Source organism: Misgurnus anguillicaudatus, chromosome 17 (assembly GCF_027580225.2).
Source record: "Misgurnus anguillicaudatus chromosome 17, ASM2758022v2, whole genome shotgun sequence".
In the NCBI taxonomy this organism is placed as follows: Eukaryota; Metazoa; Chordata; class Actinopteri; order Cypriniformes; family Cobitidae; genus Misgurnus; species Misgurnus anguillicaudatus.
In genome coordinates, this window is record NC_073353.2 from 7,356,294 (window position 1) to 7,380,018 (window position 23,725).

Here is a 23,725-nt window from a genome sequence, read left to right on the forward strand (position 1 = left end):
TTACATCAGTTGGGCTATACATCAGGTCCGACAATTACAACTGCCCTTATCTTACCTGGTTGAGGAGTTCCAAATAGTGAAGTGTAGGGTGGTCATGACCTTCAGGGACTTAAGAAACAACAAGGTCAGAGAAGCTGGTATAAGAACCAGATCAGGATGAAAGTGGGATGTCTTAACAGCTCTGACCCTAGCAGAAGGGAATGTAAGGCACAAAGACATCATAAGAGCACCAAACAAAGGAAGGTAAAACCTGGGAATGACTCACTCCCAAGAGTGGGGGAAAGCCAACCCAGTGAAAAGGAGAGCATGGTTCAGGGCTTAGAGGAAGAGCAGAGGAAGGCAAAGGTTGTGGTGCTAGGATCCCAGGGAGCCTGGCCAAGGTGGGATCTCCCCAAGAGGAAGGTGACATGGGCTGACCTCTGGAGGCTTGAGCCATATTGGGATCTCCTTCTTGCTTAGAGCCATCTATGACATCCTTCCAACCTCTGTGAACGCCTCAAGAAGACCACATACAGTAGTCAATTGACATCAACAATGAGGCTCTGGAGAGTCTCCAACTTCAAGTTTATGGGAGTCACCATCACAGAGGACCTCTCCTGGACTGACAACATCTCAAAAGTGGTGGGTAAAGGGCTGTTCACATTATGAACAATAATTATAAAATATCGTTTTAAAAAACATTTTATATTAAAGAGAATATCTCCCACAACTATAACGATAAAGATACAAGGAACAATATTGTTGAAGTAGAGGATAGAACCCTTAATCGCCTACGTCACTGTGACATCACTGCTCTAGCTGGAGGCAAAAATAGAAGTAGGAACTAATTGCAGGTGCGCTAAAAGTTTGAAGTTTTGCCTTTAAAATGTCATCTTGTTGTGTTTTTTGGCTGCCAGAATAGAAGGAACAGCACTTTTGGTATAAAACTAAAGTTTGACCAGATCCCAGCAGACATTCCTTCCCTCAGTTAGAGTATTGAAGATGGGTCGACGCTGGGTCTTCCAACATGACAATGACCCGAAGCACACAGCCAGGATAACCAAGGAGTGGCTCTGTATGAAGCATATCAAGGTTCTGATGTGGCCTAGCCAGTCTCCAGACATGAACCCAATAGAGAATCTTTGGAGGGAGCTCAAACTCAGTGTTTCTTAGTGACAGGCCAGAAACCTGACTGATCTAGACAAGATCTGTGTGGAGGAGTGGGCCAAAATCCCTCCTGCAGTGTGAGCAAACCTGGAGAAAAACTACTGGAAACGTTTGACCTCTGTAATTGCAAACAAAAGCTACTGTACCAAATATTAACATTGACTTTCTCAGGTGTTCAAATACTTATTTGCAGCTGTATCAAACAAAGAAATAGTAAAAAAACAATACATTGTTATTTCTGGATTTTTTTATATTTTTTATTTATTATGTCTCTCACAGTGGACATGCACCTACGATGACAATTTCAGATCCCTCCATGATTTCTAAGTGGGAGAACTTGCTAAATAGCAGGGTGTTCAAATACTTATTTTCCTCACTGTATATACAGACTGGTACTCATATATTTGTATTATTTATCTACCATTTTGAATAAGTTTTACTGTTGATATCTTTGCATTTTTATATAATACACTGTTGACTTAATGTTTCACTGCTTCTGTTCTAAATTGACTTGTAACATTTATGATTTACTTAAATATTATTCTGTTTATTTATATATTGCACTGTTAATATTATGTACTTGAATGAAGTATTTTAATATAGCCAATTTTCCTGTAAATATGTAAAAAATTACTTAAATTCTATAATGCACCAATGGAGGCTGAGTGGCTGACACATGCAATTTCACTGTGAAAGTGACATGATTGCCAGGTATGGTAAACCATTCTCTAAATCTGACATCTGCATTTAACCCACCCTCTGTGAGGAGTAAACACAGAGAGAGAGAGAGAGAGAGAGAGAGAGAGAGAGAGAGAGAGAGAGAGAGAGAGAGAGAGAGAGAGATGGTGGTGTCAGTCATTTACTGAAGGATGATTTGATGAAGAGCATCTCAGTCACTACACTGTAAAAAATCAAATTAATGAAATGTTGGAAGGGCAAAAATATATAAGTTAAACCAATTTTCTTGTTTGGGCTTAGTTGAGAAGACATATTATTTTAAGTAAGGGATAATGTAGAGGCAGCCGGTAGTTATTGGGAAATAAGCCCCGACAGTGTGATCAGGACCCGACGCGAAATCCCGCTTATTACACGGCTACTTGCCACATAAGAAAAAAAACTGGACATGAATATGAATTTGAAACATTTTATTGGCATATTTGTTTTAAATTAACATTTTTATCCTTCCGCGAAACTTTGCACAGATGCATAAAATGATCGTAATACCTTATTAAGATCCTCTGCTTCATACTTGTCTCCTTTTTTTCTCTTTTAGCCAGTCTTTGAGAAGTTTTAATGCCCATTCTGTATTTTTTTGTGTGTTGGCTTCGTAGCTGTCATGCTCTATTTTGTCAAGTTCAGTCTCAGTAAGCTGTCTGTGTCTTGTCGTGGTTGTCGAGTGTTTGTCACAAGATGGCGCCAAAGAGACAGTAATCTTTATTGATCTTTATTGGCGCGGAGCGATTTTACTCGTACAAGTAGTCCGGCTATGCGTTATTATTTTGGAGCGGTTATTATTTGAAAAGAACGAACCTGTAAATGTCTCAACTGACCAATCAGAATCAAGCATTCCAGAGAGCCGTGTAATAAGTCTAGATAAATCTGTGTTTAAAACATTAAGTGAATGGTTATTTTCAGATTCAGTCAACATTCAGAATGGCTATGTTGACTGAACTAATTAAGACAAATCTGGTAAATTTGTGGACTTATGACAGCTATGTTTCCTGACAACAAAATGCTCATAATATTACTGTTATTTGCTCACAAAATGTAATTGTAAGAGTTGTTCAGGCGTGAATGTATGTGCTTTAAGTTTAAATATGCGGTCGGTTAATAAAGATAGCGTCTATTTAAAAATGTGCTCGGACACTTTCGGACGGAGAAGAGCTCCAGAAAATCACAGACAGTTAAGCGCTCACACCCCGCCCAGCGCAGCCTCGCCTCGGCTAGCCCATCAGAAATCGACTGCTGGCTCTGATATCTCTGTGGTGTTTAAACATGTGATTTAATTCATTTTAATTTCTTATACTTAATAATAAAAGGTTTACCGGTATGTTTTAGATCATATTTTAGGATTGCACTTAAATTATATTGCTGTTGAATGATGTTTCATATCTTTCACATTTGTTATAACCGGACTGCGTCCTGCCTGCGAATTTGAACTTCAGAGCTGAAGGAGCGAGTGGAGAAATAGTCCCAATATCATAACGATCTTAAATAAAACTTCTAAATATACCTGTGTACGTGCGTGTGTGTGCGCGCTCGCGCGCTCTCGCGTGTGTGCATGTATGTATGTATGTATGTGCGTGCATTTGTGTGTTTTGAATTTAAAATGTTTTAACTCTGAAGGATCTGGATCACAGGTCATTTCATCTGAGATCAATCCGCACGCAACAGCCAGAATCACTTACTGATTCACAGAACACAAGTCAACAGCCGTTTCCTCAAGTTCACGTCAGGTAAGTGGTTGTAATTAAATGCTAATTTTAGAATATATTAATCGGCAAAGACGCAAATACTCGATGTTTTTGTAATGATATTTTTGTAAAGATATATTTAAAAGTGTGTTATGTTATGTGTCCGAAGTAAAGTGGAGCTATTTTAGTAAAGATATACAGGTGGTTTACCGGACAGGGTTTAGAACTCTGTCTTTATTATAATTGGGACATTTTTACAAACAAACCTTATAAAATACAATACTGGCGTGCATTTTGAGACAAAAAAATAATACGTTACTCATATGTTAAGTGATGTCAGTTATTTTAGTCAGTGAAAAGCCCTGTCCGAGAAAACCGCCCAATAGTGTTTAATTATGTGTGATGTCTGAGGGAAATTTGACCTAACGTTAACGTTATTTAGGGAATAAAGTATTTCACAATCAAGCTTTATTATATTAAACATGTTATTTATGTATGTGTGTGTGTTTATATTTCTCTGTTTATTAAACCAGAGCGGAGATGATGTGAGAGGCAGACCAGAGGGCTGAAGAAAGTCTCCTAAATGGCCCTGGAGATGTTCTGACTGACTTTGGAGTGCTTTTTGGACTGTTTTATGCCCTCTATTTAAAGAAGACTTAATTCTGTATGTTCAGTCTGTATGATAAGTGAATAAGTGAATTAAAAGCTTTTGTTTTTATGTGACTGAAGTTATTTTGTTAACAACACCAGCATAAATTATTTGATAAATAATTTAAAAATGTTATTAAAAAATCCCAAATAATAAATATTAATTGAAGTAACACATATAACATTGAGTGAATACTTACATTTTAATTGACAGAGTCTTTGCTGTAAGTTTTAAAGATTCAACTGATTAAAACATTTTAGTTGAATGAACTATAAAGCTAATTGAGCCAACATACTTTTTTATATTTCAGTCAAGTTTGGGCCAACTAAAAAACATCAATCCAGGAAACACTTTGGAGACAGAAATTGAGTGAACGTAAAATTTCTGTGCAACTAAATTATTCATTGAGCCAACAATTTATTTTTTACAGTGTACATGTACATTGAGAATTAAACCTGCGACACTCAGGTTAGAAGTCCAACTTACTAACCATTAGGCCACCATTCCACAAAAAAAGTTAGTTTTACTTAGTCTAAACTTTGAAATGTTACCCTATGTGGTTTAAAGGGATAGTTAACCCAAAAATTAAAATACAGAGCTAAACAGGACAAAAACGGAGAACAAAACGAAACAAAAGACATTTATTATATAACCGATTAACTGCAGATGGGTGTTTAAGAGGAAACAGTAGCAATAGCTCTGTCTTTGTGAAGTGTTGTTAAAGGTGCAGTGTGTAATTTTTAGAAGGACCTCTTGACAGAAATTCAAAATAATATACAAAACTATATTATCAGGGGTGTACAAAGACCTTTTTCATAATGAATCGTTATGTGTTTATTACCTTAGAATGAGATGTTTTTATCTACATATACAGAGGGTCCCCTAACATGGAAGTCGCCATTTTGTGACGCCATGTTTCTACAGAAGCCCTTAACGGACAAAGTTTTTTACTAAGTTGTCTCCGTCAATTACATGTTTTTCTGATGGCGGCTACCGTAGCTTCTCTATGCATTTTAAAAGCAAGGGGTGAGCAGTGGACTGAGCCGTTGGTTGCAATTCGCAACCTCACCACTGGATGCCACTAAAATTTACACACTGCACCTTTAAATTAAGATTGTAACTTTCCACAGTCAGCAATAAGGTATCAAGTCAGCTTAATTTATTTGTAAAATAATGTTATTCAGATATTCTTGTTAGATCCGTCTGTTGTTCTTACCAGATAACCATGGAGTAGCATTTTCTCCCCAGCATTATTTTAATGAGAAGAACAGGCTTTCACCGGAGTAGGTAGGTTAAATATGGTTGTCTTTCTTCACAAAAACATGTCAAACTAAATAAAGAGGATATTCATATGCCGACTGTGTAGTCTGTTATCTACCTACTATGGTTTTTCATGCTCTCACTTTGTGTTTCGAGTCTTTTTATATGATGATAGCATACTTTATGTCAAGTCCTCAAACTTTAAACTTTGCTTAAGTTTGTGGTTATGGTATGATATAATTAATTGTAATATATAATATATTTTTGGTATAAAATCATTTATCAACAAGATCAAACAGTACTGAATTCGTACTAACCACCGACTTGAAACACAAAGGATTTTTACATTTAAAAATAAATATATGTATTTAGAATATAAGCCTAATTAAAAGCCTTCTGTGATATTGTGACAAAATAAAAAGTTTAACTAGTTCTAAAACAGTTTAATATTACACTAATTCGGTGTGCGTTTTACAAAGCTTTGATCAATGATGAATGTTGGTATGTTTCTTTAAATATATCATATGAAGAGTTTGGTAACAAAACGCAATAAATCCATTTTGACAAATTTCGTTAAAAACATGTTTTCTATACCAAGAAAGTGACAAGATGAAAACCAATTTTTTCTGTTACAAACTTTCACATAGCATCTTAAGGTTATAAAAACATAAAAAATTAACATCCATAACCTGATTTTCAAAGATTTATTATAAAAACTAATAAAGTTTTTTTTTCAAAATGCTATAAATCTATTGAATCAATATATAAATGTGTATTCATCTTTGCCATTTTATATTCATTTACTTGAACAGTGGTATACACTGATTAAAAAAATAAACATTAATTGGATTAATCAAAACACTTACTATATTAAGAACACTGTCATTGCTGCCGTTATACTTTTGACGTTATCGCTTAACATTTTTGACAGCGATCAGCTGTAAAATGTTTTGGTCCTGCTCGATATTCGTTGACTTTGAGTAAAATAAAGTCAAGTTTTTCATAAGATTCACTGGGGTCAATGTGTTAGCATGAGAGTAACTTGATGCTGTCGAGAGAACAAGCAACCGGCTCCCAACGCCCTCTCGCATACATTATTAGATGTTGATGGCTTACGTTTCTTTCCCATCACAGAAAACCACCACAGGTTTATCAATGCCCTTAAAGTATTATTTAGTTTTTGTTTGTTTGTTGATCACGAAGTACAAAGTAAATGAGGAAAACTAATGAGATTCACTCAGCGCGCCGCCATTGTTTGTTTACAATGCGTGGAATGGTGTGCTGTGATTTGTGGAGAAGATTTATTGCATTCTGTAGAAAAGGAAGAGTGGCGTTTATTGCGTTTTGAGAAAAAAGGGAGAAAATATGACAGAATAATACGGCGGATATTGGATTTTGCATAAAATTAAGAATTTACTTTTAAATACTGACCTGTATTCCGTCCTATCTCAAGTCTTCTATTTATTTCAAAAATTATTGAAAAAGCAGCGGCAGCACAGATCCATGCACTTAGTAAAAACAACCTGTATGAGTGTTTCCAGTCAGTGTTCTTTTCTTAGCATATCTTACTATGAACTAGTAAGTGTAACAAATTATCTGTTAATGGCTGCTGGTTGCAGACTCTTATCTATTCTTGTTTTACTCAACTTGAGTGCAGCTTTCAACACAATTTCACATAGTATTCTTTTAAACCATTTATCCGACATTGGTATCAATGGTGTTCCTTATACGTGATTTTTATTACACAGTTCGTACAACTGAAAATATTTAATTCCCAACCTACTCCTTTTAGCTGTGGTGTTCCCCAAGGCTCTGTTTTAGGACCCCTATTGTTCCTAATTTACCTTCTTCCACCCTGCAATATTTCGTCAAAATTTGGTATTAAATTTCACTGTTACGCTGATGAAACGCAGCTTTATATATCTACTTATCCTGACTCCATTGTTCCCCCTCCCTGTCTTACCAACTGCCCTCAAATACAAATCTGTTCATAGCCTCGCTCCACCTGACCTTTTCGACCTCTTACAGTCCCACACCCCCTCTCGAACTCTCCGTTCCTCCTCATTTGGTCTCCTTCATACACCTTCTGCTCGCCTAACCACCATGGGCCATTGGGCCTTTAGCCGTGTTTCTCCTTGTCTTTGGAATTCTCTCCCAGCTAACATCCGTAATTCAGATTCATTAAATCAATTTAAAGTCAAACTTAAAACTCATTTATTTAGAACCGCTTATCTTCCTTGATTATTCTGTGCACTCAAGTCTAGTAGCTTTAATTTGTATTTTTTTAATTGACACTTTTGTTTATTATTATTTCTGTTATTATTGTTACCGTTGCTTCTTGTTGTACCGTTACCTTGAGTGGTTTGAAATGCACCTTAAATAAAATTCATTATTATTATTATTATTATTATTATTATTGTTATTATTATTATGTGAGGGTCTGAGTTTGTAATCACTTTTTTGCTTCACTTACTTGAAGGTGATGATGTTGGGATGCTTGAGTTTTCGTAGATGCTTGATCTCAGTCTCTTTGATATCTCTTACTTTTTTCACAGCCACCTCCTCGCCGTGGTATTTGCCGAGAAAAACGGCTCCTTGTGCCCCACTGCCCACCCACTGCAGCTCAGAGATCTCCTCAAACGGCACCTCCCACGATTCTGCGCGAGACACATTTCCGTTTAGCCAATCAAATTCCCCAAAATGTTAGTTTAGTTTTAAAAAACAATGTTTACTCACCTTCATAGCTCTGTTTGTGCTCTGTAGAATAGGCTTTCCCAATCATTGTCCACACCGGCTTTAAACATCCAAACAAACCCTCCAGAAAGCCTCCACCACCCGCCTGGAGTCGAAAGCTGTCTGCCTGGTTGCGCACCGCTCCGCCTTCAGCTCCGCCCTCCTGCAGTTTTAGCACGCTATTAGAGAAGTTGGTAGGCTCGTCGCTCAGGGTGGGGCTGTTGCTGTGGGTGCCACTCCCACCCCCGACAGGATCGATGGAGAGCACGTTACGCAGAACGCACTGGGTCGGTGTGAGTTCGGTGTCCGGAGTGCTCCCGTGCGCCTCAGAATCCGGCCGACAGAAAGGGTGTTCAGACACAGGGGTGCTGAACCCTGAGAGGGAGGGGGACGGGGCATGTTGCTCATGGATGCAAGCCATGGCGGCAGAAGGTGTGGGCTGGCCCACTTATTTACTTTACTTAGGAAGAGTCCCAACAGTCACTTCAACCCAGCTGAAAAGAGGAATAACAAAGCAAATTGGGATTTTCTTTAATGTTGTTACAATGGCATTTGCTCAGTCAGTTCATTAATAGAAGATATTAAAAGTTTGTGAAAATGGTGAACTCATATTTGTATTATTTATAGTTTGTAGTAGTATTTAAACCTCCACATGCTGAATACTGATGCTGATATCTACAGAGCAGGGTGACATGTACTGTAATGGAGTGGTCACACTAGACTTTGAGCATGAGAATATTTTAGAATTTTTGCTATGAATATGTAGGTGAGGAGCGCTTCGTCAATTCTTGCATTTCAGTAGAGAAAGTTCACGCCGTGGCGTACCGATGTTCTACTGGTCTTCGTGTGATACAAACTCACAGGTCAGATGCGGCCAGAGTTCACCAGACTTGAACTTCGATACTCAGCAAAATATATTCATACATGCGTGTGTTTTCAGTCTCATGCATATGCAGGTGAACATGTTTTTTACTTTTACGCATTTGGCAGACACTTTTATCCAAAGCGACTTACAGTGCATTACAAGGTATATAATTTTTTACCAATGTGTATTCCCTGGGTTCAAACCCATGACCTTTTAAGCTGCAATAGAACGAAAAGTGTAGCGTGATCGAGTCTGAATTGTTTGTTATACAGCATTATACATATTTATTTATTATATAAATATATTAAATCTATAATTATTTGATATATTATATTTTATATAATATTAATTATATTATGTAATATTGTGTTTATATATATATATATATATATATATATATATATATATATATATATATATATATATATATATATATATATATATATATATATATATATATATACACATTATTAATAGCAAGTCTTATAGTATTGCTTTTTATTTTACTGTCAAGGATGTCAGCAGATTAAATAGCTATAACTAATAATCTCATATAACTCTATTAATGAAAAACATAAAACAACACTCACTGACATCAACATCAAACATAAATTAATCATCCTTAATACAATTATACATATAAGATTATAAATTATACGCAGTATATATATATAGCCTATATGTGTGTGTATGAGAATGCTCAAAACACAGGCATACTGAACGCAGTTAACCTAATGAGAGTAGTGAGCAATATGTTTTTATCTATTTCTTGCATTAAATACGCTACATTCTCAACACAATGTGTCGGTGTTTTACAAAACACTTCCACGCGAACCGACGCACGCATCGCCCGCGCTCGCGTCAGTCCCATCACAAGACAATACGACAAAATTGCATAACTAGTGCATGCGTTCTCGTGGCGTGCGTCTCTCAATGACACCATTATTGACGCGTGTTAGTTCAAAAACACCAAAATCTGACACGCGCACTAATGCACGCTTTAAATGTGACGTCATTGGCATCAATGGCGCGTATGAACGCGTCCAGCAGTGAAGTACCGCAATGACTGAAGAGAGGATGCGCTCACACACACACACACACACACACACACACACACACACACACACAACATACACAGACACTAACACACGCAAACACACGCGCGCGCGCACATACTGCACAGCTACACACTGATTTTTTTCCACGATCATTTTTATTGAGCAATTTTAATCGCGCGATCGATGCGCCGCTCGTGTTGTGTTGTGTGTGGGTTGAGGATGAACGGTACCGAATCTCCGCGCGTTGCTGTTGTCGCGTTGTCAGGTGACGGGATGCGGGATGTGCGGTGATGTTTTCCTCTCGGCTCCTCTCACGTTAGACTCAATATTCCCCGCGCGTTCTCCTCTATTTCTCTCTCTCTTCGTTGGTCTGATTTGATCTGATTGCGATTGAGTCCCATCGGATGATCACAGGTTCGGCTCCATCGCTCCAGCGGAAGGAGCTGTTTCTCCTCTACGGTGCTGAAGTGACGTCAGAGGGCGGCATGACGCCCGACAGGGGGCGCGCGCGCGTCCGTGCACCAAAACATGATGTCAAAGCCTCTTAAAGAAAACGCATGTTTATTTACTTTTATCTTGTTATGCCTTCCACTTATTCTGAAAAACGTAATTAAATTTTAATTTTCTCCACTTTTATTCGTGTTTTATTTTAGTCAGAATGTCATGATATAATCTCAGCGCGAGAAGCTTAATTTAATATTTAATGGAATAACAAAATATAAAACAGAGATCTTCAAAGCTGTTCTAGAGGAGATATTTCTGTCTACATATCTTGGTTTTAACCCTGCTCTAACACTGACTGTCATTTTCAGGTAACCTTCTGCAACTTGCGGAATTGATTTACTTCGGTTTGGAAGATCTCTGATATAAAACCACCAACACCATGCTTTACATTTACACTCTAAGAACATTTACATTTACACTAAGAAAGATGTGATTATTTTTTATTACACATTGTTTTGTGTTTTAACAAATGATGTGTTATTTTAACACATTATGTGTTGATTTTGTGTTCAAATAAATAAAAGGGACAAGATGCCATAAAACAACACAAAATGTGTCCTAGTTAAGGACAACACATTAAATGTGGTAACTAGACACAAAAAGTGTTGTTTTAACACAACCGTTTTAAAGGGGACATTTCACAAGATTTTTTACGATGTCAAATAAAACTTTGGTGTCCCCAAAATATCATATAGCCTACTTAGTAACTTTTTCAAATAGTAGCATACTCAAAATACCATATAACCTCCTAAATAATTTATTATAGCACGTTAAAATTGCCACTTTGTATGTGTGAGCAAAAATGTGCTGTTTTTGGGGTGTGTCCTTTAAAATGCAAATGAGTTGATATCTGCACTATAATGGTAGTGCTGTGGTTTGATTAAGGGGCAGTATTATCCCTTTCTGACATCACAAGGGGAGGCAAATTTCAATGACCTAGTTTTTCACATGCTTGCAGAGAATGGTTTACCAAAACTAAGTTAGTGGGTTGATCTTTTTTACGTTTTCTAGGTTTAAAGAAGCATTGGGGATCCAATTATGGCACTTAAACATGAAAAAATTCAGATTTCATGATATGCCTTTCAGAGTGTACTTCTGTACGTTTTTGGGACGGTGTTCATTTGTCTACACAGTATACACAAATTAATGCTAATTAAAATGCTCCAGTAACCTTGGTTAAAATATAGTAAACACAGTTTTTAACTAAAACCATGGTTACTTTGTGTAAGGGTCTGTAGCCTTTAGTTTGTCATTATATAAACTCATGCAGCCAGTTGTATCAATTTATCAGACATTGTTACCCTTGCTTAATAGGACCAAATTTTCCAAAGTTTTCAGTTTTCAGTCTCTGTTTAAATATATGACTGGCAGCTGCATGAAATACAAGCAAACACATCTTGTAACTAAACTAGAACAAATACATACAAAAACAGTTGAGAGTAATATTTACCCAACATGTGGTGTTTATAAACATGGTGGGTTTGGATGTGGCATCTGTAATGCCAAGTTTGATTAACTTTATTAATCCCAGTGGGAAATAAACGAGTCACAGCAGCAAGTTTCACCAAATAGTATAAAAAGTAATAATAAATAAAACATAAATAATGCATTATAAAGCATCCTTGAGCATGGAAAAGACGCTATAAATTAAACATATTATTATTATTATTATTATTATTATCATTATTATTATTAATTCTTCGTCCCGTATTAATTGCAAAGCATTATAATTTAAAACATCCACATGATTCCATATAATCCATCATCTTGTATAACGCTGGTTATACATTCTAATAGAAGTTGTTAAAAAACAGCAAATCTCTCTTTAATACAACATTAACCTTATGCTGTAGCCTACTCATAAGAGCTTGAACTGTTTTATAAAGGAGATGGTCATTATGGTTCATCATTGAAAACAATTTATTAATCACACTACATGACTTTGCATGACTACACGTGACGTGGGCTGTTCGCAAAAAGTGATGTGAAATGAACATGTAAAAGAGGAATTGTTTATTTGATCTTGAAAGATATCTGATTGCTTAAAGGGACACTTCACCCATTTGCATTAAGATTAGAACCCCAGTCATGTTTTTGAATGGTCGTGCATCATTTCCTCAGTTGCCGCTGAGATAGGAGAAATACAGATTTCAGTGTTGCACTTCCTTCTATCAATGATGTAAAAATCATCATTTTGCATCATTGAAAGAAGGAAGCCCAATATCTTTGTTGTGGGTGTGAGACTACAAACACCCCTTTTCCTTGTCAAATAGGCACCAAATAGGCTTTATGCCTAGCTGCACTACTTCCTGAACTTCAGCCAGCTCCTTGTTTCCTGTCTGCCATTATTGGACAAACTGATTAATCCAGGTTGTTGTTGTGACTATTGAGGTCAGGCACACCTGGATTAATCAGTTTGTTTGTGACTACTGAGGTCAAGCACACCTGGATTAATCAGTTTGTCTAATAATGGCAGACAGGAAACAAGGAGCTGGCTGAAGATCAGGAAGTAGTGCACCTGGGCATAAAGCCTATTCTAAATGTATGTTACATTTCGACTACAAATATGACACACGGAAAATACACAGGAAATGCATATGGGATTTGTCCGAGATCGTTGGATTTTTGGTTTATTCACACTGCCAATGATTGTTAAATTGTTCCAAAGCAACTTTACATTAATAAAAACAAGAGAAACAGAAAAATCAGAGGACAACAAAAGTAACAGAGTACAGAGATTAAACCGTAGCGAGTGGAGTAATGATATAACATATAGAAGAAAGTTATTACTTAAGAAAGGATTACTCCACTTTATTAAAAAGAAAAATCTAGATAATTTACTCACCCCCATGTCATTCAAAATGTTGATGTCTTCCTTTGTTCAGTCGAGAAGAACTTATGTTTTTTTATTTCTCTCAATAGACTTTATTAAACCCCAGCAGTTTACAGTTTAAACGCAGCTTCAAAGGGCTCTAAACGATCCCAAACGAGGCATAAGGGTCTTATCAAAGCGATTGTTATTTTCGGCAAGAAATATCTGATTATTTACCCTCTTCTCTCTCTTGGACACTGTAAAACGGCAATAGGAAAGATTTGTTTTTGTCCAGTCCCTCTCTCAGGAATAGAAAAATTAGGAACTCTTTCAGAAAAAATATAATTACTGTCCCCTCTGTAAAAATGTTATTGGAGTTACTCGTAACTCTTTTAAAGATATCTCTTGAAAAAACATGTGATCTTTACCCAACAACTATTTAATCACTAATAAGGTGGAAAAATATCTTAAAAATAAGTTGTTACATTGAATTTACCCTGTCAATCTATATATTTAAAAAAAAAATGTTTCCTGAAACGAACCCCCTCTGCTCCTTTTCTGTCTCATCGTTTAACACTTCCTTGCCATTGCCAAGTTTTTACTCATCCATATTTCCGCTATTATCCACTAGGTGGGGCTCTTACACAACTTATAAAACATTGAAGCATCCACTGCTCCAAAAACAGTAAAAACTCTGTGTATGTTTTGATCATCGTTCTGAATCTGATCTCTAACAAAAGTTCTTTATAAAAATGCAATTATCTCAGCTTTCTGCTCAAAATTTTGTATTTTTGAATAAACCCATATTTGAGAGGTGATAAAAAGAGAAAAAATGAAGGTAGGATGAAAGTTTTTTCCGTTTTGCTTGTTGTCTGTTCTTTCATTTGATATAAAAAACATTTTCTGGAAGGCATTAAACTTTTGTGAAAATCATCAAAAATGCTGCCAATGGCAGGCAACTTTAAAAAAAAACGCTGGCGAGGAAAGAGTTAGATATTTTCTCTTTGATGTTTAAGGATGTCTTTTTTTGTTTCAATAATTTTAACAAAAAAAAAAAAAATAAAAGACTAATAAATGTATCCGTTTTCCTAGCTAAATATTTACTATTTATTTAGTACTAAAATGTAAAATAAACTATTTATTATTTTCTGCAAAGACATAAATGTTGTTTGAATACTATTTCTGTGCCCATGTGATTTGGATAATGTTATTTGGATTTTTTTTTTGTATTTGCCTACAACGGTATTTTCCCCCGTTCTCTTAAATTTAATTTATTTTCAATTCTAAATTATCCCTGGCTCTTTTATTGTTCTTTGTATATTGTTTATTTAATATTGCTTTTACATTTTGTGTTGAGCTGTAAATGTAACTACGTACATTTATTTATGCTAAAAAAGATATTTAAATTCCCACACTGGTACAAATCTATAATTTTCTAATTAAATGAAAAGAAAAATATAAATAAGAACAAAAAAGACGAACTGTACATGTTTTAAGGTGTAAAGGTTTAAATGGTTTACATTCGTGCGATTTTTTCACAGAAAGCGTCACTGTGGGACTTTTATTATGAAAGGTCGCATTTCTTCCTGTCATTTCCTGCTGTGTGTAAGAACTGAAGGCGCGCGAACAGTTGTGTGATTTTTAACTGCAGCGTTTATTCTGCGTTCATGTCATCAGAGGGTGAGTGAACTGTCATGCAGTAAAAACATAAGATAACACGACACGATCTGTTCAATACTGCATAAATAACTTTTTTAAGTGTGAATGTTTATAACGTGTAGACGGATCATGTGTTCTCTGAGTCTGTTCCCATCACCGTCCGCTTCTGGTGTCACTCTGTACGAGCACAACAACGAGCTGCTGCAGGGACACAATAAACAGGTTCAGATTCTTTAAACAAACATAAACACATACAAACAAACGTGCTTATATTTCTCCATATGAAGACTGTATGTATGCTGTGTTTGTTTAGGAGTTTGATCTGCCCAGTCCTCAGTTCAGCAGAGATGTTTTGAAGGGTCACAGCCGTCCGGAGAACAGCAGTAAATCAGCTTTCCTGGACCAGAGAGACACACTGTGGATGCGGAGCGCTGGAGCCTGGTGTGAACATTCACTTCTTGTTTACTAACAATACCTGATTAGTAGTGGTGGGCAGAGCGAGGCTTCGTGAAACACTGAAACAGTTGAATCAATTGTGCCGTATGTTTCGAGGCTTCGAAACATCAATCCGAAACCGCCTCCACAGTGACACCTAGTGGTCGTTTGCATGTCTTTACATAAAGCAGCCCTGACAAGATTTTAGACGAGCGCTGACACATTGTATCACACATGTTGTTTGATTGACACACAAGTGATATAATTGGAGAGTGGATAGTGCTCTCGTCTCTCATGCATAGATCCTAGGATCGAACCCGGGAAATGCATGCGCTACATCATCATAATAAAATGTTTTTAGTTGTTGTTTTAACATCTGTTTGACAACTACATGAGCTTTTAGGCTCACAATTGTCGATAACTATAGGCTATTCGGGTCTATTTAATAATAAAAAAATGGAATAGAGATATACCAAATAAATAATAAGAGATTCATAAAATATATCAAGCCATAATATGCCACATTGTTTACATATAAAGATCTTTATTCAAATATATAAATTGTTCTGTGTTGATACACTCAACCAGCTTCTTTTTTACATATAATTTCTCCAGCCTTCGAAAACATTCTCAAACAAGGGATGGCATGCATTTTTTGTAAGTAGCCTAAGTGTTACATACCTATGAGGAAAAATTACTTCTTTTCAGTAATTTATAGTATTTGATCTTGCCAAAAACGCATCTATGTGGTATTGTCAGATTTGTTTCCTACCCTGTCAGTTTAAGATTCGACACAGATTCGACAGGTACGCCACCTTTCGAAATACTTGTGAAATGCACCGCTTGGTGTTTCGAATCACTTCATCACGTGACATGGGTGTTTCGAATCACATTTCGGAGCAGTGTTTCGAAACAGTTACGCTTCGGGATCTCGACACAGTGTCAAAACGTCAGTTTCGCGGGAGCCATCCCTACTGATTAGATGTTTCACAAACACACTAATGCTGGACACAAGTGCTGTCCAATGGTCAAGACCACAACTGCGGGGATATCAATACATTTGTTAACATCATTAAAGCTGCAATCCATAATTACTTCAGTTAAAAATAAACAAAAAATAAAGCTTCAATTAATGATTTATAACTTAAACCGTCAGGTCAGATTTCAAGGGTAATATAAATGTAACTCTTTTGAACTTATTTTGTGATTACGTTACGTGTGTAAACAAAAAGAAGAGGACTTGACTACTGCTGCAGTAGATGCTGAAGGGCCCTATCATACATTCGGCACAATGTGTGACGCAAGTGTTTTTGCTAGTTTCCATCGTCACATTGTTTATATAGCAAATGCATTTGTGCCCATTTGTGTGCCCATGGGCGTGCTGGCTTGAAAACGAGGTGTGTTCAGGTGCATTGTTGGCGTGTTGCTATATTGAGGCAACTAGTTGACTAACTAATACCTGGTCTAAAGTCTTATGAAACTTTTTTGAGATTACAGTGATCATGCATCATACTTTATCAGCAATTAAAACACTGCTTATTATTTTGCTTATTACTCTCTTACTGAAATAATGACTTAAAGGGGACATTCCACAAGACGTTTTTAAGATATTAAATAAATCTTTGATGTCCCCAGAGTACATATGTGAAGTTTCAGCTCAAAATACCATATACGTAATTTATTGTGGCATTTTAAAATGGGCACTTTATGGGTCTGAGCAAAAATGCACCGTTTTTGTGTGTATCCCTTTAAATCCAAATGAGCTGCTCAGGTGGGCGGAGCCTCAAGCGCTCGCGCTGTAGAGAAGACAGAGCATCGAGGAAGATCTTCTGTTTTATGCATACTAAATACATGTTTATCAGCAGATCTGTAATAAAACAACACGTTTAATGCTTAAACTTTAGAGAAACAGATCAAATGACATGTTTAAGTTTATTGTGTACCCATATTGAACACATTCACGTTTCTGTCAGTCTCTCACTCTCTGTCTTGTAACTCCTCGTATTCATTTGAAACTTTAGAGAAACGTTAAACAACATATTTATGCTTATTGTGTATGATAGTGAATACGCGTTGTTCTCTCACTTTGTCTCGTGCAGTGCATTAATCCTCGTGTTCATTCATATAAACTTCAGAGAAACATATTAAACAACATACTTGAAAGCGAACCGTCGCGTTGCTCTCTCTCTCTCTCGTTCGTTCGTTCGCTCACTCGCTCTCTCTCACTCTCTCTCTCTCACTCTCTCTCTCTCTCTCTGTTGCACTAAGGTAAGGTTAATCCTTTAGAACGTTAATTCAATCTTTAGAAAGATTATTTAAACTACAAGTTATAAGATTGTAGGCTCCTGTTTGTGTTTGATGGAATACAAACGTGTCGTGCTGTCAGTCATTCTTTCTCTCTGTCTATCGCGCTCGTGAAGCCGCGTCATGGTTGGATAGCGCAGTTGAAGGGGCGGTATCATTATAATAAGAGCCCCTTAATACGTCATAGGGGGAGCGAAATTCGAATGACCCATTTATTCACATGCTTGCAAGAGAGAGCCTTACCAAAACAAAGTTACAGGGTTGCTATTTTTCATGTTTTCTGGGTTGGTAGAAGCACTGGGGACCCGATTATAGCACTTAAACATGGAAAAAGTCTGATTTTCATGGAATGTCCCCTTAAAAAAAGCTTTAATTACAAAATAACCATTTCAATAAATAAAACACAACGCAATTTTTTTTACAGCAATCTTAAATTGTGGTCTTCTTTCTCTGCTTTTTTTCCGTTTACAAACATCGGCATGGCACAACTGGCTTTAAAAGGGGATGAGTGATGAGACTCTAATTGGTTTATTTTACATTACGCACAAAACACACACATTACTCATCACAAGAATAGAAACAACCCTTTTAGACTGTGCGCCAGGTGCATAGACCATTTTTCCTGTCATTAAATTAGCAAAAGTGTATTCGTTAACTCTTTCCCAGCCCAGGGTTTCCCGCAGCACTTTTAAGTTCGGGTGGCCCGCCTAAGCTGGGAAACCCTTCCGCCTTAACTAGGTCGTCCAAAAAGAAAAAACAAAAAACACTGCACAGAAGGCCGTCAAGTGCATTTCGGAGAATAGCGCGCAACACACGGCCGAAATGGTCCGTCACATTGACTGTCTGGAGGATAGCCAGTTGATAAAACACGTCTCCGTGAGAACTGTAAATGGACTTATGTTTGGGTTATTTAAGCCTGTTATTGTATTAGTCTATAGTTCTTGCAAATTTAAAAGTAAGTTAGCTGGTGATTTTGTTGTTTGAGCAACCTGCTAGCTAGGTTTCACGTGCCTGTTGATTCGATATAATTGTTGAGCGCTTCTGCTCACTTTATTTATGTGCATTATTTACATGCTACAGTAGTTACACTCCTTTAAGATAATGTAAATAATAGTGGGAAATAATCAGTTTTCACAATCTTCACGCCATCTATCATCGTTCGTCTGATGTTCTACAACATCTGCTTTAGTTTGTGTTTATTAACCCTTTAGTTTCACTTCATCACGCAGCTATTCCCATTAGAGGTATCTGTTAAAAACATTTAATTCATTAATAATCTAGTATGTGTTCATTTTCTGTAATAGTTTCTTCAAAATTAAGTTTTATTTGATTGTTTTAAATAAAAATATTTTAATTGTCATCATGACGTGTACGCCCCGCCCCTTTGATTGCACGCTCCCGGACCCGCCCACCTTAACTAATAAATTTTCTGGTGGAAACCCTGCCGCCATTGATGAGTTAACTTGTCAATTAAGAGAAAACTCTTACCTCCCAATGACGAGTTTTCTGACAATCAGTATTTCCGCTATTATCTACCAGGTGGCGCTCTTACCCAACTTATAAAACCCGGAAGTATTCCCTTAGAACCAACAGTTCAAACTTAGTGTATGTATTGAGGATCACACTGAATCTGATCTCTATCAAAAGTCCTTCACAAAAATGTATTTATCTCAGCTTTTTTTTTTTTCAAAATTTGTATTTTTGAAGAAATCTACCCATATTTGAGAGGTGGTGTTGTTCTTTGAAAGCAAAGTCTGTTCTTTCATTTGATGTATTTGGTTTACATCACACACACATATGTATATATTGTTTATAAATTTAAATAAGAACATTTTCAGGAAGGCATTATACTTTTGTGAAAATCATAAAAAATGCTGCTGCTGGCTGGCAACTTAAAAAAGGAAAGGTTTAATATAGGGCCCAAAGGATTTGTAGTGTGTTCAGAGTATTTGTTGTTAAGAATTTAAATTTGTTATCTAGATGGCGGCTTTTAATCTGTAAAGTTTTAATCGACCATCATATGGGAAATGTCAATTGTCAATCTGGAGAATCATCTGTTGTTAATGGAGTGAAAGCTCAAACTAAATCTGCTAGTAGTATTAAACCTCATGTTTAATTTATGTTGTTTAGGCGTGATGCTGGACTTCATGGACTTTTGGATGAAATCACTAACAGCGCTGAGGAAGGTATGATGTGATCACATACTAGGATCATGCAGTGTTGTTAAATACGGTCTGTGTGTGTGTGCAGGAGACATGATGTTGTTGTTTCATTGTTTTTTTTAGTGCCCAGGTGGTTAGCTGTGAGCTCAGGCTGCCTGCTGGCTCTGCTGCGATGGGCGTCTTCATTTCACGGCTCACTCTTTCCACATCTGACTCTGAGTATCAACACTTCTACATCCCACACTTTCTCTGTTCTCACAGGTGTGTACCGTACAGACAACTTATCTGAGTGCTCTCGCCGGTCTGTACCATCAGCGTATGTGACCGGCCGGTCTCGTTGATTTACTTTGTACCACCAGCATGTGTGATTGCTCTTGTGGGTCCGTACAGTTAGTGCACAGAACTGCTGTCCCGGGTCTGTACCATCAGTATATGTGACTGACTGTATATGTCTGCATAAAAGTTTGTTTTTGTTTCTTAGCTGAGTGGGGATGAGATGGTGGCCGAGTTTTCTCAAATGTTGGATTGGTATGCAATTTAATCTGCCTTGAGTTTTTACATAATGATATGTAATAATTATTATTATCATATTAATATAAAACAATCAAAGTCTATGGTATTCATTTTTAGGTCTGACAGCGCTGTAAGAAGCTTCGCTTGGCATCCTCACACAGACAAGTTTGCTGTGGCTCTACAGGATGACTCCATCAAAATCTACAAATCTCACAGGTATCCTAACCTTAAGTTTTATATCTTATATGTGATGTCTGTAATGTGTTAGTTGTGGACACATTATCTAGATTACTGCTTTAGCTCACAAACTCATTAGTCCAGTTCAGTCTGTTTTGCATCATTGTCCAACATTAGTGTTCATTTCAACATATGTTACATCCTTTGATGTCTTTAGAAACTCTCTCAGATAAACATTTACATTTACGCATTTGACAGACACTTTTATCCAAGCCACTTAAAGTGCCTTACAAGCTATACAATTTTTATAAAAGTTTAAAGATGCTGTGTGTAGATTTTAGTGGCATCTAGTGGTAAGATTGTGAATTGAAACCATTAGATCAGTCCTCATTAAAGGTGCTCTAAGCGAATTCATGCGTTTTAGACCATAAAACATTTATTGTTACATACAGCAAACATCTCCTCACTATCTGCTTGCTGCCTGTCCGCTGATCACACTGTAAAAAAATGCTGTCTCTGTAGACAGCCTAGGCTCCACAAACTGCAATAAAAACAAAGTATCAGAAACGATAACAAAGTGTTCCAGCCAATACACGACAAGAAGGATTTGGGTGTAGGGGTTGGCCGCGTTCATGAAAGCACGGAGGGGAGGGGGAGGAGTTAGCTATGCTCCGTTTGTTTGAAAACAGTTCAAACATCAACAAAAAGTAACGTCACACAGATTCGCTTAGAGCACCTTTAAACGCCACATAACACACGCTGTTTCTGCTCATCTCATGTTAATCTTGAGTACTTATAGAGTAGTATTACATCCTTTATATCTCCAAAGAGTCTTCAATTTTATCAGATTTATTAAAGACAGATCAGCTGTACCGATACTTTCCAAAAATACGCTGAGCCCCTTGAGGTGTACCTCGGGCAGAGCGAGTCCCAAGCAGGCAACACGCACACAAAACATTATCCCACTATCTCTGGACAACTTATGATTCAGTACGGGTCAGTTTCCCGGACAGGGTTTAGATCCATGACTAGGCTTTAGTTATATTATTACTATATTAAGTAGTTTTTACAAACCTTACAAATAAACAATACTGGTGTGCATATTGGGACAAAACAATGGCACTGATATATAATTAAAAAAATGTCAGTGCAGGTTTTTTTAAATTAAGAAAAAAACTTTTTAAATTAAGAAAATAAAAATGTTCACACAAACTTGTGTGACCCTGACGGAGTGCATTCGGCACAGAAATACTCTGTCATAAATTGATATGGTCCTTTGAAACTTTGTACATGTTACAGGGTTCCCACGGGTCCTTGAAATCCTTGAAAGTTTGTGAATCTGGGAAAAATATTCAAGGCCCTGGATATTTGAAAATATACATACATAGATACAGGTCATTGAAAGTGCTTGAATCTATTTTATGCAAGAAGTTTTCTGGAAAAATCCATATTATTCCCTGTGTAGTGTAGGATAATATCATAAAATTTCTAGCCTTTTGAGCACACGTGCTAAACTGTTTGCTTTAAATGCTTCTGTATGCGAATGTTGATTCATACTAAAATGCTTTTTTTGCATATTTGTTTTGTTGTTCCCTGAGAAGGGAAAGAGACACGGCATCTCCCTTACTATACTTCCTGCGTCCCTGTAACGCCATCTTTGGCAATATTTCAGATAGTGATACACTTCCTGGCTCCCGCGTCACCCTGTCTTTGTCATTAAGCCTCACCATTGGTTGAATTTGATATACACATTCAGACGCACTTACCCCTGGATGCGTCCCCAAAGTGTCACTGCAGTGACGCAGTGCGAATTCCCTCGAAAGGGAACTGTAACAATGTATCTTAAAAGGTAACACGATGTAATCTTGCTCTTACTTGAAATGTGTCCCCACATTTAGTCCTTGAATTTGAGGGTATTGGACCTGGAAAGTCCTTGAAATGTCCTTAAATTTGAAGTTAACTTAAGTGTGGGAACCCTGATGTTAAGCAAACTCTTAAACAGTGTTAATAAGTCAGAATGCATAAAAAACTTTAGACCCCCCTAAGACTTTATATGAACATTATTGGAAACCCAAACAAATAAGCACATGCAGTAAAAGACAGAATAATGTAATGCATGCACTGTAAAAGGTTTGCCACAAACTCAACTTTATGATGCTATCACAAGACGTTTAAAGGCACAACTTAATGCACATTTTTTAATAAAAAATCTAAAAAACACTTGCACAATGTGATATATTTTATGCAGGTGCAGTGTTTCCTCTAGGATTTTTTTCAGCTGTGGCGGCAGGGGGCGCCCATGATGATTATAAATGTACATTATTTTTTTAAAGTAGAATATAGGCTACAGTAAACTAACATGTATTTTTTATCATTTTCATGCTGTCATTTACTTTTCCTTATATTTATAGCATATTGCTTTTCTATGTTTGATCTAAAATGTATTTTCTTAAAAAACGTTACATAGCTACGTGCGTAGTTCGGATATTTCATTGTAGTTTTAATGTAGTGTGCATTGCAAGTTGTGCTCGTGTTTAGCGTTACAGAGCTGTTGCAAACTCACGCACAGAGCCCTGTTTGATAATCCGCACCGCTGTGATTGACCGAACATCCATCAGCAGCAATTTTATTTCACACCCGGACCATTTGACATAAAGACCCCGAGCCGGTCACACCGCAAATCGCGCAGTTGAATAGAAACCTTTAACGGTCTTCAGACAGATCTTAAACACAAAGCACGGGGCCATTTAAAAGCGAGTCGAATTTTGGTCTTGGATGTTAGACCCGCATTTTACTCTTGTCTATTGAGTCCTGACCTGCATCTACAACGCAAATGATGCGCGAAAAGCCTATTATTACACCCGTTACAAATATTATGCGGTTCACCCGCGGGTACCCCGACCCTGCTGTTTCGTCTGAAAACAGATAAAACAGTCTCACCGTCTGCCTCAAGTTTCTATTACCAACGTTCTTCTCTTCCACGGGAATAATGTAAGTTTCCTTACAAACAGATTCGACTATTAATGTCTTGCAG

The 23,725-nt window shown here is 36.9% G+C and overlaps 2 protein-coding genes across 2 annotated transcripts in view; one reads left to right on the forward strand and one right to left on the reverse strand.

The window, feature by feature from the left end:
- map3k12 (mitogen-activated protein kinase kinase kinase 12) overlaps positions 1–10,613 on the reverse strand; it is a 44,509-nt gene extending 33,896 nt beyond the window's left edge. Inside the window, exons 1-3 of the mRNA XM_055215696.2 lie at positions 10,356–10,613; positions 8,206–8,696; positions 7,943–8,126 (exon numbers count right to left, since the gene is read on the reverse strand). Of these exons, the coding sequence (XP_055071671.2) occupies positions 7,943–8,126; positions 8,206–8,623 (602 nt within the window). The 5' untranslated portion in view covers positions 8,624–8,696; positions 10,356–10,613. The remainder of the gene's footprint in view (positions 1–7,942; positions 8,127–8,205; positions 8,697–10,355) is intronic.
- Positions 10,614–14,969: 4,356 nt separating this feature from the next.
- aaas (achalasia, adrenocortical insufficiency, alacrimia) overlaps positions 14,970–23,725 on the forward strand; it is a 32,951-nt gene continuing 24,195 nt past the window's right edge. Inside the window, exons 1-7 of the mRNA XM_055215706.2 lie at positions 14,970–15,121; positions 15,223–15,322; positions 15,414–15,541; positions 19,970–20,025; positions 20,125–20,216; positions 20,483–20,529; positions 20,632–20,730. Coding sequence (XP_055071681.2) covers positions 15,230–15,322; positions 15,414–15,541; positions 19,970–20,025; positions 20,125–20,216; positions 20,483–20,529; positions 20,632–20,730 — 515 coding nt within the window. The 5' untranslated portion in view covers positions 14,970–15,121; positions 15,223–15,229. The remainder of the gene's footprint in view (positions 15,122–15,222; positions 15,323–15,413; positions 15,542–19,969; positions 20,026–20,124; positions 20,217–20,482; positions 20,530–20,631; positions 20,731–23,725) is intronic.